This window comes from Peromyscus maniculatus, chromosome 1, assembly GCF_049852395.1.
Source record: "Peromyscus maniculatus bairdii isolate BWxNUB_F1_BW_parent chromosome 1, HU_Pman_BW_mat_3.1, whole genome shotgun sequence".
Classification (NCBI taxonomy): Eukaryota; Metazoa; Chordata; class Mammalia; order Rodentia; family Cricetidae; genus Peromyscus; species Peromyscus maniculatus.
In genome coordinates, this window is record NC_134852.1 from 164,097,722 (window position 1) to 164,114,046 (window position 16,325).

At 45.3% G+C, this 16,325-nt stretch overlaps 1 protein-coding gene across 1 annotated transcript in view; it reads left to right on the forward strand.

Annotated features, from left to right (window-relative positions):
* Positions 1-6,660: 6,660 nt before the first annotated feature.
* The window catches only part of Osbp (oxysterol binding protein), a 33,896-nt gene continuing 24,231 nt past the window's right edge, over positions 6,661-16,325 (forward strand). The window contains exons 1-3 of the mRNA XM_006996734.4: positions 6,661-7,117; positions 11,963-12,171; positions 14,538-14,788. Of these exons, the coding sequence (XP_006996796.2) occupies positions 6,762-7,117; positions 11,963-12,171; positions 14,538-14,788 (816 nt within the window). The 5' untranslated portion in view covers positions 6,661-6,761. The remainder of the gene's footprint in view (positions 7,118-11,962; positions 12,172-14,537; positions 14,789-16,325) is intronic.

The following is a 16,325-nucleotide window of genomic DNA, read 5'->3' on the forward strand; positions in this document are numbered from 1 at the left end:
AAGAGGCCCTTCAGGTCTCTGAGCACCATGTTCTATCTCTACCTGGGTCACTGTCTTCTTCTTTCTCAGACCCTTTCACATGAATGACTGTCTCCATTATTTCCTAACTCATCCTCAACTGCCAGGTCATAGCTGACAAAGTGTTTATTGCTCTTTGAAACAAATTACACTCTCTTTCCTAACATCCCAGTTGCTCTCCATAGCTTTTCCTGTGTGTATAATTATTGTAAATCTTTTCTCTGTACACACACTGTGTATGTTCATTTGTGTGCTCCACATTGTGTACCCATCTGACCCTCAGATCCTTTAGGCTTTGCACGGAGCTAGTCTATTTGTATGTTTACTCTGGTGTTCCCAACACATAGCTGACGCTTCAAGTTGATAACATATGCACAATCAACACTGTTGAATAGGTAAGTATGGTAGGCTGAGCACAATTGTGAGGAAACCAAGGATAATGCAGGTATGAATGGTACCTCAGAGGGAGGTACCCTGTAGTGGGGGAGATACCTCTGAAACATAAATCTTTTTTTTTATTAATTTTATTTTATGTGCATTAGAGTTTTGCTGTGGGTTTCAGGTCCCCTGGAACTGTAGTTACAGACAATTGTGAGCTGCCATGTGGGTGCTGGGAATTGAACCTGGTCCTTTGGAAGAGCAGTCAGTGCTCTTAACCACTGAGCCATCTCTCCATCCCCCTGAAATATAAATCTTTATAAGACAAGATGCAATGGTTAACTTTTCAAAAATATTTTAAATTTATTTTTAAGTGTGTGTGTGTGTGTGTGTGTGTGTGTGTGTGTGTGTGTGTGTGCGCGCGTGTGCAGTGTATATTTGTAAGTTCCCTTGGAGGCCAGAGGAGGGTTAACTAAGGGATAAAGACCTCTCCTTGAACATGAATAGCAGCATTCCACCAACTACATAGAATAAAAGAGAAAAGAAAAGAAAAAGAAAGCCCTCATCATTCCAGGCATGCTCTCTCCCTCCCTTTGTGACCACTAGCTGAGCTGTCTCTGCCTCTCCTGCTATGACTGACTAAGAGTTCTAAAATTATGATCCCAAGCCAGGCGGTGGTGGCACATGCCTTTAATCCCAGCACTTGGGAGGCAGAACCAGGCGGATCTCTGTGAGTTTGAGGCCAGCCTGGTCTACAGAGCGAGATCCAGGACAGGCACCAAAACTACACAGAGAAACCCTGTCTCAAAAAAAAAAACAAAAGAAAAGAAAGAAAGAAAGAAAGGAAGGAAGGAAGGAAGGAAGGAAGGAAGGAAGGAAGGAAGGAAGGAAGGAAGAAAGAAAGAAAGAAAGAAAGAAAGAAAGAAAGAAAGAAAGAAAGAAAGAAAGAAAGAAAGAAAGAAACCCCTATGATCCCAAACTAATGTCCTCTTCTTCAAGTTGCTTTTCTTTGGTGTTTTGACTAACACTTAAGATAATACCGTAGAGAAAGTCTGAGTCTGAAGAGGGGAGATTGCTACAGTATGGAAATCAGGGGACATTCTATAAAAAATGTGGTAACCCCATTGGCCACTGAATGGAGAGAAAGCCTCTACAAAGGTACCAGGCAGAGGAAGTCCAGAGATCACCTGGAGAAGGTGTGCAGATCAATTTAATGGAGCATAGAGACCAAAGCTGGAGAGGAAGGTGGAGGGTGGAGATGATTCACAGAAGGGCCTCATCTGCCAGGCTAAAAATTCTGAGTTGTATTCTGGAGGCAGTGCAGAGTAACAATAACAATTCAAGTTAGTATTTTTAAAGTGTTTTTCTTTTTTCTTTTCTTTTCTTTTCTTTTTTTAAAAGATGGTTTCTCTGCAAAACCCTGGCTGTCCTGGAACTGGCTCAGTAGATCAGATTGGCCTTGAACTCAGAGATTGTCCTGATTCTACCTGCCAAGTGCTGGGATTGAAACCACGTGCCACCACCCATACCTATTTGAAGGCCTTTTTGAACAAAAATAAAAATTGTAGCACAATGTTTAGTGATAAACTTCATATGTGAGAAAAACAACCAACCAACCAACCAACCATGCAAGACCTCCTCCATTTTTGCAATATTTGCTTTTTATGTAAGCACATAGGTATGTACATCTGCATGTGTGCAGATTTTAGAGTACACATGCCTGTGATGATTTACATACATACAGTGCCTGCCAAATGGCTCCTTTCTTGAAGGCTTGGTTCCCCCATGCAGTGCGGTCAGTCATTGAGAGGTGATTGATTCATAAGGGCTTTGAACTAATCAATAGAGGAATCTATTTTTTAAACATTTATCCACAGTTGTGTGTGCCTAAGAATATATATGTATACCACATGTGTGCAGGAGCCCAAGGAGGTCAAAAGAAGCATCAGATCCCCTAGAACTGGAGTTAAAGACAGTTGGGAGTTACGGGTGCTGGATGTTGAACCTCAGTCTTTTGTAGGTGCAGTAAGGCAGGGAGGTGGTGGCGCCCCCCCACCCTTTAATCCCAGCACTTGGGGGTCAGAGGCAGGAAGAACTCTGTGATTCTGAGGCCAGCCTGGTCTACAAAGTGAGTTCTAGGATAGCCTGGACTCTTATACACAGAAACTGTCTCAAAAAAAAAACCAGAGAGAGAGAGAAAGATAGAGAGAGAGAGAGAGAGAGAGAGAGAGAGAGAGAGAGAGAGAGAGAGAGAGAGAGAGAGCACGCAGTAAGCATTCCTACTGCTGAGCCGTCTCGCTAAGGCTTGGAGGAAGTAGACCACTGGGGACCTGGCCCCTCTCTGTTCGCTGTTGGCCAAGAGGTAAGGTGCTTTGCTGCACTACACACTTTGCCGTGCTCCACGCTCCCCATGTTCTGTCTTCATCACACAGGCCCAGAATCAGTGGAACAAAGGGACCCTGAACAGGAAATTTTGAGAGCTTAAGGCAAAATAAATTCTTCCTACTGTAAGTTTTTTCTCAGATATCCTGTCTCACTGATGAAAATTTACACAGTGATTCAGTGGCTGTCTTCCTTTTTCTGCCTTTTGTGCTGAATCATTTCAAAGGAAATTACTGAGAGTGTAACATTCACTTCTATATATTTTCGCATAGTTTTCCAAATCTTTTTGTTTGTTTGGTTTTCTGAGACAGGGTTTCTCTGTGTAACAGCCTTGGCTGTCCTTGAACTCATTTTGTGGACTAGTTTGGTCTCTGCCTGCATCTGCCTCCTGAGTGCTGGGATAAAGGTGTGCACCACCATGCCTGGCCAGTTTTCCAAACTTAAAGATTTGCTTTCAGATCTCCCACATTAGCACTGAACTAATGTGACTGCCTATCGACAGGCTGGTAAAACTAGACAGTTTTGCAACTATGCTGACAAAAAAAAAAAAAAAGTCTAAAAGTCATTTTTGCAGAATCAGAATCCAATCTGGTATTTGACTGTGTCTTTAAGATTGCTTGTTAGTTAGCAAACAGAATCATCCTATTATGTAGCCCAAGGCTGGCCTTAAATAAATTTACTGCCTCCCTCTCCTGGTGTGAGTGGTGCTAGGGGAGGAATTCAGGTTCTTGTGCATGCCAGGCAAGTCCTCCTCCAACTGAGCTACATCTTCAATCTTTACATTCATTCTTTAAAAATAAGTATTTTAAAAGTCTTTGTGTGGGTATGTTCACCTGAATGCAGGTGCCAGAGGAAGCCAGAGGCATCGAGTCTTTGGAGCTGGAATGACCAGTGATTGTTGGTTTGAGCTGAGAGAAGTGATTCCTGAGCTAGAGCAGAAAACCACTGAGCCATCTCTCCCGACCCCACATTCTTGATTTGGCTGTCTCCTTGGATCTATCATTGAGTGGCTTTCTGTAGCCCCTAGAAACAAGAGTTCAGATCTATAGGCTTTATTTGATTCAGTTTCGAATGTTTTGGCAAGAAAATTTCATTCACTGATGACATTTATACCTTGTGCTGCAAGATCACAGGGACTTCATAAAAATGTCGTCCCTGGGTGAGCGATGTTAAAGTAGCTTCCTGGGTTGGAATGGGGACAGCCAGATCTCCCGGTTTTAAAGTGTGTGTTTCTCCTTGGCGAGGGCACACTGGATGGAGGGACACGTGGCAGGCAGCACTGCTCCCATTTTTTACATCTGTTTGCAGTTGGTCAAAATTCAAACGAACTTTATCACAACTGCATTATTGTTAGGTCTCTCCTTTTTCCTGCTACCTGAACACGTTCTTAACCCAAGTGAGAAGCTAGGCTTTCCAAACAGAACAAGCTTGATTGCTTTCTTTCTTTTGTTTTTTGAAGACAGGATTTTTCTCTTTTTAGCCCTGGCCACCCTGGAACTCACTCTGCAGACTGCCCGCCTCTGCTTCTTGAGTGCTGGTTTAAAGGCATCATTACCAGGTTGGGGTTAGGGGTTGAGGGTTTAGCTCAGTGGTAGAGTGCTCACCTGTCAAGCACAAGGTCCTGGGTTCGGTCCTCAGAAGGAGAGAGTTATGGTGGTTCGGTCCTCAGCAGGAGAGAGTTATGGTGGCTGTTTTTTGTTGTTGTTGTTTTTTGGAGACAGGGCCTCTCTACATGGCCCTTGGCTGTACAACACTTACTGTGTAGACCAGGCTGGCCTTGAACTCACAACCTTCCTGCCTCTGCCTCTCAAGTGCTGGAATTACAGACGTGCACCACCACTGCCTAGTTTAGATTACTTTCTTAACATCAATGCAGAAAATAGTCTTTACAGGATCTAAAAGCAAGTCCTGGAGCTAGAGAGGGAGAGGGCCAGGGAGCCAGACCAAAGCCATGACAGGTTTTTTTAATAGCCCTGCCAGGGACCAGGCCTTAGTTTGAGTTTACTGGCACTGCCTGGAGCTGAGCAAGCAGTTCTCAGGAAGACCACAACTCAGGGGCAACCAATCAGCAATCGACCCACAGCCTCTGCTGGCTCATCAGGAGTGGCCCCCTCTTCAAGCCTTCTTCTCGCTAAAGATAGCTTCCCCTGCCCTGCAGCTAGAAGGTCCCTAACCACTAGAGCGTCCCACCAATCAGCCCCCAGACTAATCTTTCCTCCACCAATCAGCACCAGATTAATCCCTCCTCTCTGGAATCCCCCAACTCTGTTTCAAAGAAGCTTGTGACCTCCCTTCCGGGTCGCTATTTGCCACCCCAACATGTTGGAAATAATAAATGCTCTTGCTGATTGCATACGTGACTGATGGTCTTTCTTGGGGCCTTCTCTCAGACCCTAACAGAAAGATGGTTCAAGGTGCTTCCTGCTCTTCTAGAACTCAAGTTCCGTTCCCATTATTCCTATGGGTTGGCTACCCATCAACTTCATAATCCCCCAGCTCCAGGGGGTTGTATGTCCTCTTCTGGCATCTACAAGTACCTGCACACAAGTGCTAACACACAAGCACACAGAGACACACATCCACACACATAATTAGAATAAATAAAAGTTAAATCTTATTACTACTGCCAGCTCAAAGCGCTAAGTTGTAACAGGTATTAGGTTCCTGAAGTACAGATTTTGGCTACTTTTATAATAGTTTACAATAGCTCAATGCTGCACTAGTTACTGAATTTATGACCCCCCCAACACAAGCTGTAATTAAATTCAACAAACTCAATGATTCAACACTCAGTACAAAACAAAACAACAAAAATCCAACAACAAACATGAGAATTATTTGTATTTTTTACCACACTAAATCTAACAAGGGCCTTTAGATCTGGAAAAGAAATATAAAAAAGGCAGGTAGGTTTTTGCCCGGAGACTATGTCGGCAAATAGATGGTCGGAATCAGTAGAAGTGTGTAACAATCTAGAATGAAGAGACAGAGGATAAACCAAGAAAGGGAATGGGGTGTGGGTGAGGGGAGGCGTCGTGGGTCCAGGAGGGGGCTGAGGAAGCTCCTTCTGCGCTCTTCAGGAAGCAGGGCCTGAGAAGGGAATCCCTAGGAGGACCCAGGGACCATCCATCTCTCTCTATCAAGACCATCTGCAAATCTTAATTCAGAAGGAGGGAATTCCACAAGACGCCCACATCAAAGAGCACTAACAGAAGTCCACCACTTCCTTAAAGCTGCGAACAGAAGGGCTCGGCCCACTCGTGCGTCCAGGAATTTATTTGATGCCTCTGCCTTCCCCAGCTTTCACTGACAATTTCCAGAACCAATCATCTCCAACCATAGCCCCGCCTCTCCATCGATGTGTGAAAGACATAGATGTCAGCCAATAAAAAATAAGAATGAGGCTGTGACGGCCGGGCTCTGCCCCTTTTGCCTCAACGCGCTCAATAATTGGTAGAAAGGCTTGAGCAGCTGATATTAACCAACCAATCCCTAAGGGCGGAAGAGGATGAAGGGCAGAGCGATGGGCGGGGGTGACGTGGCAGTGACAGAAGCATAAACTGAAATGACTGACGGAAATGCTAGCCAATCGGAAGCCAAACCGGCCGGGCGCTCTGCATTCTCCCGTCTTCGGACTTCAGAAAAGCACCAATGGTTTTATAGACCTGCCTGATTGGCTTCTCTTTGAGCCAATCGCAAGCAGGCCTGGAGGACGCGCCGCGCCCCGAGCCTCTCACTGGGCGGAGTAGTATGACAGGCCCGAGAGAAATGCCAATGTCCGCGGGGTCTTCCGCAAGTGACATTTGGCGGCACCAATCGCCGCCCTCCTTCCCGGCGGCCGAGCCCTCCTTCCCGCGGCGGGGCTGGCGGGGCGGGGACGCTGCGCGGCGGCGGCTGAAGCGCTAGCCGTGTTGGGCGCTCCGGGCGGCGGTGGCGGCGCTCGTAGGCGGTTCCGGTCGTGTCTCTCCGGGCGGCGGCGGCTCATGGCGGCGACCGAGCTGAGAGGAGTAGTGGGGCCGGGCCCGGCCGCCATCGCAGCTCCGGGCGGCGGCGGCGCGGGTCCACCCGCGGTGGGAGGCGGCGGCGGACGCGGGGACGCGGGGCCCGGCTCCGGGGTGGCGTCCGCGACGGCAGCGGCGGCGGGCGGCCCGGGCCCCGGGGCCGGGGGAGTGGCGGCGGGCGGCCCGGGCTCTGCACCGCCAGCCGCGGGCTCGGGCGGTTCGGGCGCCGGGGGCTCGGGCTCTGCTAGAGAGGGCTGGCTCTTCAAATGGACCAATTACATCAAAGGCTACCAGCGGCGATGGTTCGTGCTGAGCAACGGGCTCCTGAGCTACTACAGGTAACTGCTTCCGGGGCGCCGCGCTCACCTGGCTTCTCCCAGTGCAGCCCACGGACCCGCGCTGTCACTCTCTGCCGGCCGGCTTCGCAGCCAAGGTCGCTCTAGGTCCCTGTCTTGTCACCTGTACAGGTTGACAGCTTGCAAAAGTCAGAACCGCCCCTGTCCCCGCCATCACCCGTCTCTGGTGCCTCATCTGCCTCCATCCCTGGGTCTTTCCTGTCAGCAATTGTTTGGAGAGCATCTGCTCTGCCATTGTATTTCCGCTACCACGTGGGTGCCATCGCTAATTCTGCAAGTAAGGCACTGTTGCGAGGCTGGAGGGGCACAGACCCAGCCCGGGCACTGCCTCTCAGGAACTTACAGTGGAAATTCTAACTCCTAACTTTTTGTGCTCCAGTCTCTAAAATTAAAGGTTCCTGATATACTCTTGATAGTACCTGCCCTTGCTTGCTCACGCCACACATTCAGACATCAGAACACCACAGACAGGGAGACTTGGGGATTCTGTCCTCCGTATGTCTGACCTCTCCAAGTGTGCGCTTACTTTCTAGGTCTGGACAGCCCAGAGTGGAGATGTGTACTCTACATAGCTTTTACTTTTTCTTGCCCCACCTCCTCCCACAGCAATGATTGTCTTATCCAGCAGTTCTGTGCTCTTTTTAGTTTTACTTAAGATTAAGTTTTATTAAAGGAAGGATGCATGTTTTTTGAAATGATTATTAAAGTTTCCCAGTGCTTATTTTGGTATGGCTAATGTATACTTACTGTGACTCATAACGTGGTCATAACATGTCACACTTTGGGGCTTATTTTACTAGACAGAGGTGTTGAGAGGTGATTTGGGGATAGGTCATAAGCATTCCCGATGGCTGGGCATTGTGGCTGGATGCCTTATGTGCGACATTCATTCAGTACGCATAGATCTCCTCGCTCCCTGGGAGTTAGGACATGTTCCCATGTTCCTGACAAGGAGGCATACTTAGCATGGGCAGCTGTCCCAAGGTCTTGGAGAAATCCGCATTTGAAACTACTGTTCATACCAATATAACCTAAAACCTAGGTTAGTGTCACATGAACCAATTAGATACAGAGATAATTACCTAAAACACAGTTTATGGATCAGGGTTATAATGTGTTTCATGCAAAAAGTACAGAAGTATACTTTAAGAGGAATTTGCTTAGTGTGGTTCCATTTCTAATTGAAGTCTCTTTAAAGGCCGCCCGGTTTGGGAAGCCACGGCACTGGTGAGGAGAGGGCTCAGGCTGTGTTTCTTTGCAGTTTCACCAGTAGTCACTCTGCTACCCAGGAAGGAGCTCAGAGTGAACACATAACTTTCTCATTGACAGCATTGGCTTGTCTCTTAGAGGATTTTCAGGAAAGTTTGAAGATAATAGTTGGAGGTTGTTGTGAGAACATGCTTGTCCCTTCTCAACCATAGAAGATGCCTTAAGATAGCTCATCCTCCATGCTTAAGCAACATTAGTTGTGAGTAGGTGCATTTGCATTGTGTATTCTGAATTAGTTTTAATACAGCCCCTTTCTTCTGCCCATCTAGCACTCAGTTTAGGATTGTAACATACATCTAAAGTTTTAGTTGGTCCAGAGTTTTTTTCCCCATCTATTCAAGCTCATATCTTGGTTTTTTTTTTTTTTTTTTGGTTTTTTTCGAGGCAGGGTTTCTCTGCGTAGCTTTGCGCCTTTCCTGGAGCTCACTTGGTAGCCCAGGCTGGCCTCGAACTCACGGAGATCCGCCTGGCTCTGCCTGCCGAGTGCTGGGATTAAAGGCGTGCGCCACCACCGCCCGGCCTCATATCTTGTTTTAATTGACTATTATTCTAATGTTAAGTTGATTCATATCCTGACTTGGTTTATAAATCACTAATAACAGTGATTCCTCATTTTCAAAAATTGTTTATTAAGGGCTGGGCATGATGATAACCAACCTTTAATTCCAGCAAAAGGCAGAGGCAGGTGGATCTCTGTGAGTTTGATGCATGCTGGTCTCCATGGCAAGTTTCAGGACAGCCAGAACCACATAGTGAGACCCTGTTTCAAAAAGAAAAAAAAAGTGCATTATCCAAAGACTTTAATATCGTATGCTCTCGGGTTGTAGAGATGGCTCAGTAGTTAAGAGCACTTACTGCCCATACATAAATGCAGTCAAAAGACATAAAATAAGCCGGGTGGTGATGGTGAATGCCTTTAATTCCAGCATTCAGGAGGCAGAGACAGGCAGATCTTTGTGCGTTCCAGCCAGCCTGGTCTTACAGGACAGCCAAAGCTACGCAGAGAATCCCTGTTTCTAAAAACCCCAAACAAACAAACAAACAAAAAAACCCACATAAAGTGAATCTAAGAAAAATTAAGACTATTCTATGGTCTTTGTAATCCAACCAAGTTCTTGCATGATCTGCTTTGCAGGCTACTTGATTGTTCAGTATCAATCTTGATCAGTGTTGATCTTGGACATTGGTAATTTACTTGTTGCTTTCTTCCTCATATTTGTTGCCACTTTTACCTTCTTTCTCACAGCAGCTAACTCCATGAAAACTCCTTTTAAAACATACTAAAATAGGCCATTAGCCTTTCCTTTCCAACTAGCATGGTCCCATTCACACAAACCAGCCAATCCACAGGGTTCTTCAGTTTATCAGTCTATACATTACCCCACACTCCCAGAATTTCAGTGAAGTACCTCCTGCCTACAGCATTGGCAGTTTATTCTTCCTAGTAGGGTGCCTGTGATCCCCATCTCTTTCCTAGAATTGCTTAACTATGTTATTCCTTTTCTGATTGTCACATGTTCAAAACCTACTTTCTTACGTATGTCATTTCTGAAGTACCTTTTTCCTCCATAGACTCCATCCTCTGATGCAGAGAAGAACAGACATGAGCAAGCTTTCCTTTTTATCTTTCTTTTGCTTCTTTACATAGATGCCCCATCACTTGCTCTCTTGTACAGAATCCCAGCTCTCCCCAAAACACCCCAGGCTATAGTATTAGTTTTCCTTTTAGCTTCTGGAGATTAAATTACTATTTCACCTGGCCTTTTCAGGCAAGAACTTTCTAGCCAGAAAATAACCATGTAATATTGTAATGACTGAAGAACTTTTCCTACACTCGGAATCTTTTCCTGCCTCTGTTCTAACCATTTATAACCATAGGTATGTTTGCCCGAGCCTAAGAGCTGTGGTCAAGCCTGCCTCCTTCTCAGTGTTCCTTAGTGTCTGTTAAACAGCTATAGAGTTTATATTATCTGAGAAACTTCTTTTTGGTGTATGAAGACAGTGGAGGCAGAAGAGATCTTGGGAGGCTGTTAGTGAAAAGTACCAGTAAGGAGGAATGTGATAGAAGGCCCAAGTAGTAAGGGTAGGCTAGCTTTCAGCTGTGGGTCTGTAATTCAGCCTGCATTATTCATAATGTAACTGAAGCTTGGGACTGGGAGGTAAGAATAGAAAAAGCAGGGATTCACATTACAGTGGCAGGTGCAGGACATGGAAAATGGCCAGTCCTTTGAGACCCCCACCCCCACCCCATGATCCCTTATTGCTCATTAGCACATTCGAGAAAGAAAAGTTCCACATGATGAAATGAACAACGGTGGATCTGTCTTCTTCCTAAGGGCAGTCAACAGACTTTCTCAAACATAGTAAATGTTGGTGTCTGGGGAAGGGTGTGTGCCCTTCCTGGCATGTAGGAATTCTGGATGTACCAGGTGTGTTTGGCTGCTTGGCTCTACTGCTTTGTACTGTGGCAAAGGACTTTGACCTCTTTATGTTCCGAGTTGGACAGGGAAAACTGCGGTTTCAATGTGAAGGTCTCTGGGCATAGCAGCAGTGGAGAAGAAATGAGCACACTTTTCTCTGTGTGATCAGTAGTGCTGGGAGTTTAATCTTTAATGTGAATCCTGATATTTTATGTCAAGTGCTTTGTGGCTTGTTGTCACCAAGTAATGTTGTAAAGTTCAAAAGTTAGTCTATTAATAGAACTGTCAGTAGAGATTGGGGAAATTTTTACACCCAGTCCTCTTGAGTGCAGACCTGCTGAGTCTTTCCTGGCTATTAATAGGATGGCTTAGGAGTTCCCACCAATAAAAGTCTGGAACTTAGGAAACTACATTTTCCAGAAAGATTAAAATGCCTGGTGATTCTTTTGTGGTTATTCTTTGTTGTCTCAGACAGGTAGCTATTCTTATTTCTTATCATTTGAGCCATGACCAATAATATTTAATAGTCTAATCACTTAAGGTTTGCCTTTTATATACTTCTGCAATACAGTCCTAAGTGTGGCATGACAGTTCTCATTTGGGCTGATTTACAGTGAGGGGGTGGGCAGTGTATAAAAATGGAGCTATTCTTAGAGAATGAGTGTCAAAAATTTTTGTTGCACAAGGTTATAAAGTGTTTTATAACTTGCTAAGTAAAAAGCAGTTTCTGACTGCAGATGGGCACGAGAGAACTTTGTTAGGTGAGGGAAATGTTCTTCACTTGGATTGGGGTAGTGGTTGCACAATTGTATCCACTTGTCAAAACTCACTCAGTTATACTTAATTAACTGATGAGTTAATATTTCATGCATTTCTAGCTCAGTAAAGACTGTATTTTTAAAGCTAATGGTAAGAGGAACAGTGGGGCAATAAAATCTGATTCATACATTGCTTATTAGCTTTGAAAGCAATTTCCCACTGCTTTAATTTCCAAGGGTTGAGAGAACTGTAAGAAGATTGTTAATTCCTAATACTACTTAATTTTCAAAGTGCTCAGAGTTATGAAAAGAAATTAAAAGCAGAGCAGGACAAATGTCTATTGCCTTTCTGTTTAGCCTTTTTTGTCTTGCTATGGCAGGTCCAAGGCAGAAATGAGACACACCTGCCGTGGTACCATCAACCTCGCCACAGCCAACATCACTGTGGAGGACTCTTGCAACTTTATCATTTCCAATGGTGGTGCTCAGACCTACCACTTGAAGGCCAGCTCGGAAGTAGAGAGGCAGCGCTGGGTGACAGCCCTGGAACTGGCCAAGGCCAAGGCTGTGAAGATGCTGGCAGAGTCAGGTATGAAGCAAAGGAACACTGGGCCTAAGGAACCCAAGTTTTCACCCTTGACTTCAGTGTATTTGATTATGTCCCATGCCCGAGATATCCCAAGCTTCTCATTGGAAACTGAGTTCAGTCCTACATATACACGTGATGTTTTGTAATGTCTGGAGACATTTTTAGTTAAAATAATGGAAGCTGGGGTGTGACTGGCACATAGAGACTAGAAGCCAAAGAAACTGCTCAATTCTCTATGAGGTACAGAACAGCCCCCCACCCTCCAACAAAGAATTAACTAGCCAAAGTTGAAAAACCTTGGTACTAGAGATATGACATAGCACTTATGCTTAATTTTTAATTAATTAATTAATTTATTTTTTTAATTCAAGGTCTTACCCCATCCTCCAGCCTCCTGAGTGCTAGGACTAAGGACATGCTCCACTATAACTGGCCTGTGCTTTTGTTTGTAGTGTTAGTTGAGACATAATTACTTCATTACTAGCTCAGTAGTAGGAATCTTAGAACTCATTGTTTGGACCTATGTATATTTTTCTTCTCTGGATGTCCATCCCCTGTCGTCGTCCCCCGTCCCCGTCCCCCCCTCCCCCTCCGCCCTCCCCGGCAGTGTCATGTCCCAGGCTGGCCCCAAACTCACTCCATCTGTAGTTTAAGATGACCTTGAACTCCTGATCCCTCTGTCTCCACATCTTAAGTGCTGGCATTTTAGGCCAGCTTCTGATAGCTTCTCATTTGTTAAAGTTGTAACAGAGTTGATAGATGACCTGAAAAACAATCTTATCAGGCCTGGAGAGATGGCTCAGTGGTTAGGAGTTCTCAGTGCCTGTGTCAGGAAGCTCACAAGCATTTGTGACTCTAGCTCCGGGAGCATCGCTGCCTCTGACTGCTAAGGGCGCATACACACACACACACAGTTTAAAGTAGTAAAAATCTTTTTTTTTTTAATTAGCTTTTTTTTTTTCTAAAGAAAATGATAGCATTTGCCCTCAAGATACTGATAGTCATACTGAGCTTGCTTAGTGGCAGAGAACCGAGACGGCCAGCTCTGGCTTTTGTTTGCCAGTTGCCTAACTTCTTTTCCATCATTTCCCATACTGTGCCTACTATCTGTTAAGCCATGAGAGGAAACTTCATTGCTTTATCAGTTTTGTGGTGACAGGTTATATTGTGACCTTGGCCCCTACCTCGGTCTAGCAGAAAGGACAGGTCTTTTCTTGTTCCTTTTGTTGAACTGAAGGCTGCTGTCAGCTCCACAAAGGAACGATCCTGCTGGAAAGGCAGTTTGCAGTGACAAATGGTTAACTACGAAGCTGGTGCGGAGAGGGGCCGTACCGAGTCCCTCTTGGCTTATGATTTGAGAGTTATCTTGTTTTGCTTTTGCAGTGGCTTTAGGGTCAAATAAGTTCATCATGAAGTTCAGCTCTCCCTTGGAGAAGAAAAATGAACAGAGCTTTTAGTGATGTAGACTTTGTCTCAAGAAGCTGCTCTGCGCTTCTCAACCCATTTTGCAGACGGCCTGCATGCTTCCCTAAAGATAATGGTGGGTTTGCAGTAATGATTAGTTTGGGTTACACTGGACTCTTCAAGCTAATGTTTAAAAGCTTGTTGCTGGGGATGTAGTTCACTTGGTAAGAGTGCTTAGCTACTATGTATGAAGACTTTAATTCCCCAGAACAGCATAAACTAGGTGTAGTGGTCACTCTTTCAGGAGTTGGAGCCAGAGGATCAGGAGTTCAAGGTCAGATTGGCTAATAAGGGAGTTCAAAGCTAACCTGAGCTGTGTGAGATGCTGCCTTAAAAAAGAGTTGAAAGGTTTAGTTATCTGTTCCTAATTCTAGGAGCCATCCGGTTTCCCATAGTATCCTTTCCGTCAGTGGATCTTAAACTTCAGCATACATTAGGACTGCTTTGGTCACAATTAGAAACACAGATTCTGGGCCAGTGAGGTGGCTTAGCCGGTGAGGGCACCTGCTAACCAGCCTGAGTGGAGAGAGAGAACTGACCCCTGTGGGTTGTGACCTCCACGTATGTACTATGACACACGTATCCTACCCTTGCCCCCATAAATATAATTATAAATACATGTAATTTTAAAAGAGAAATGCAGGTTTCCAGGCCTTGCCTCTCATCATCTGAATCTGAGTGTCTAGGAGTGTGACCTGAGACTATGCACCTTTATGAAGTGCCTCAAGTCTGTATGGTGTAGGCCATAGGCCACACTGCAGAGGAATCCTCTGGAATGGCCAGCCCTCAGTTGCTCAGAATGCACATAGTGAAGCATGGTGGTCTACTTGGAGCCGAGTAGGTGGGGCTCTAACTCTCAGTCCTGATCCTGGAGGCAGACATTAACCTTGGCATCCCTACAGATGAATCGGGAGATGAAGAGTCTGTCTCACAAACGGACAAGACTGAGCTTCAGAACACCCTCCGAACACTCTCCAGCAAAGTGGAGGACCTGAGCACGTGCAATGACTTGATAGCTAAGCATGGCACTGCCCTGCAGCGCTCCCTTAGTGAGCTGGAGTCCCTGAAGCTGCCTGCTGAGAGCAATGAGAAAATCAAACAAGTCAACGAACGAGCCACGCTCTTTAGGATAACATCCAATGCCATGATCAATGTGAGTAAAGATGGTGTACCTCTGGCTTTTTGACACTTCCCTTCTGAAATGTTATGCTTTCCCAGCCTCTTGGAACTAGCTGGTAAAGCGCTGACTATACTAGGTCTTGCTTCGATGATCAGGTGCTTTAGGTTACATTGTCTGTTGCACGAAACAGGACTGGCTGTCCAGGTGGAAGGTGCTCTGCTCAAGTGGTCAAAAGGACATCCTATCAGCCCGGGAGGTAGTAAGGAGCCCGGTGGTGCAGCCTTCTTTCACTGAGTGGCAGGGTATCTGAGGTGCTATTATGTTAGTCCAGTGCCTGAACATCTTTTGTTTTTGGTTTTGTCTCTTTGCTCTTTTTCTCAAACCTAATCTGTCAGAGCTGAAAGAGTCTCTTGAATCCTTTGCACTGTTGTGTTCTTTCGCTTCCTTCTTCCTTGGAGTCAGACCCTTCCTGACTCCATGGTCAGGCATCCTGCATGTGGAATGGTGAGCAGGGCCCAGCTGGAGCACTGCTGAGAACTTGTAATACTAGTTAGTTCAATGTTGGCCTTTGATTCCAGAATACTTGCTCCACTTGGGCATTAGAAGACTGTGGGTAAATACAAAGCATCGCTGGCCTTACTGATGTGTTGCTAGGAGTGAAAGGAATACCCAGTTTTACAATGCTGGTTTTCCTCTGCTGCTAACTGATTCTCACCTGACAGGTTGTTTTAGCTCCTGTGTACATAAAAACACAGAAGGACTTTTTGTAAGTGAGACAAGTATTCTGTGAGAAATGGTTTTGCAGAGCTTCTCTCCCCATCTAATTAAATGGGTAAAGTTACCTCACAAGTGCCAGATTTCCTTTGTTTAGGGAATGATCATGAGAAGAGCTAGTTTAGTTCTTGGGGTGCCTGAATATCAAAGGCCTTTTCCTGTGATGAAGGGGAAATTTCATTTTCTCATTTTGTTTCTTGTTACTTGAGAGCAGTTGTGTTAACCTTTATTTTGATTGTTGAATACCTTCAGGGCTCTGATTCACCCCAGCCAGAAAGAAGATAAATTAGTTTTTCCTATTAGGAATTTCAGGAAGGTTAGCCACCTCCTAGGAGCACTCAGCAGGTCAGTGCTAATGCAGGTGTCCAGTGACCAGGAAGCCGGGTAATCACACAAACCGACATCCATGCTAAATCTTAGCTTAGACTTAGGTTTTGTGTTTTATGTATATGGGTGTTTGCCCTGCATGTATGTCTGTACATCCCTTGTGTGCCTATGGAGGACAGAAGAGGGCATCGGATCTCTGGTATTGGAGTTACTGGTGGCCACAAGCTGCCATATGGGTGCTGGGAAATGAACCTAGGTCCTTTACAAGAGCAGCGAGTGTTCTTAACCTCCAAGCTGTTTTCCCAGATAAGTTTATTAGGGTGCACAATATTTTGGGGAACACAATACCACCACATTTCCTCTCTTTTTCTCTAAAATTTAAAAAAAGCTTATAACTAATACAAGAAAAACTATCTAATAAGTATATGTAATATATACAGTCAAAAATTACATTAACAATGTCTAGTCC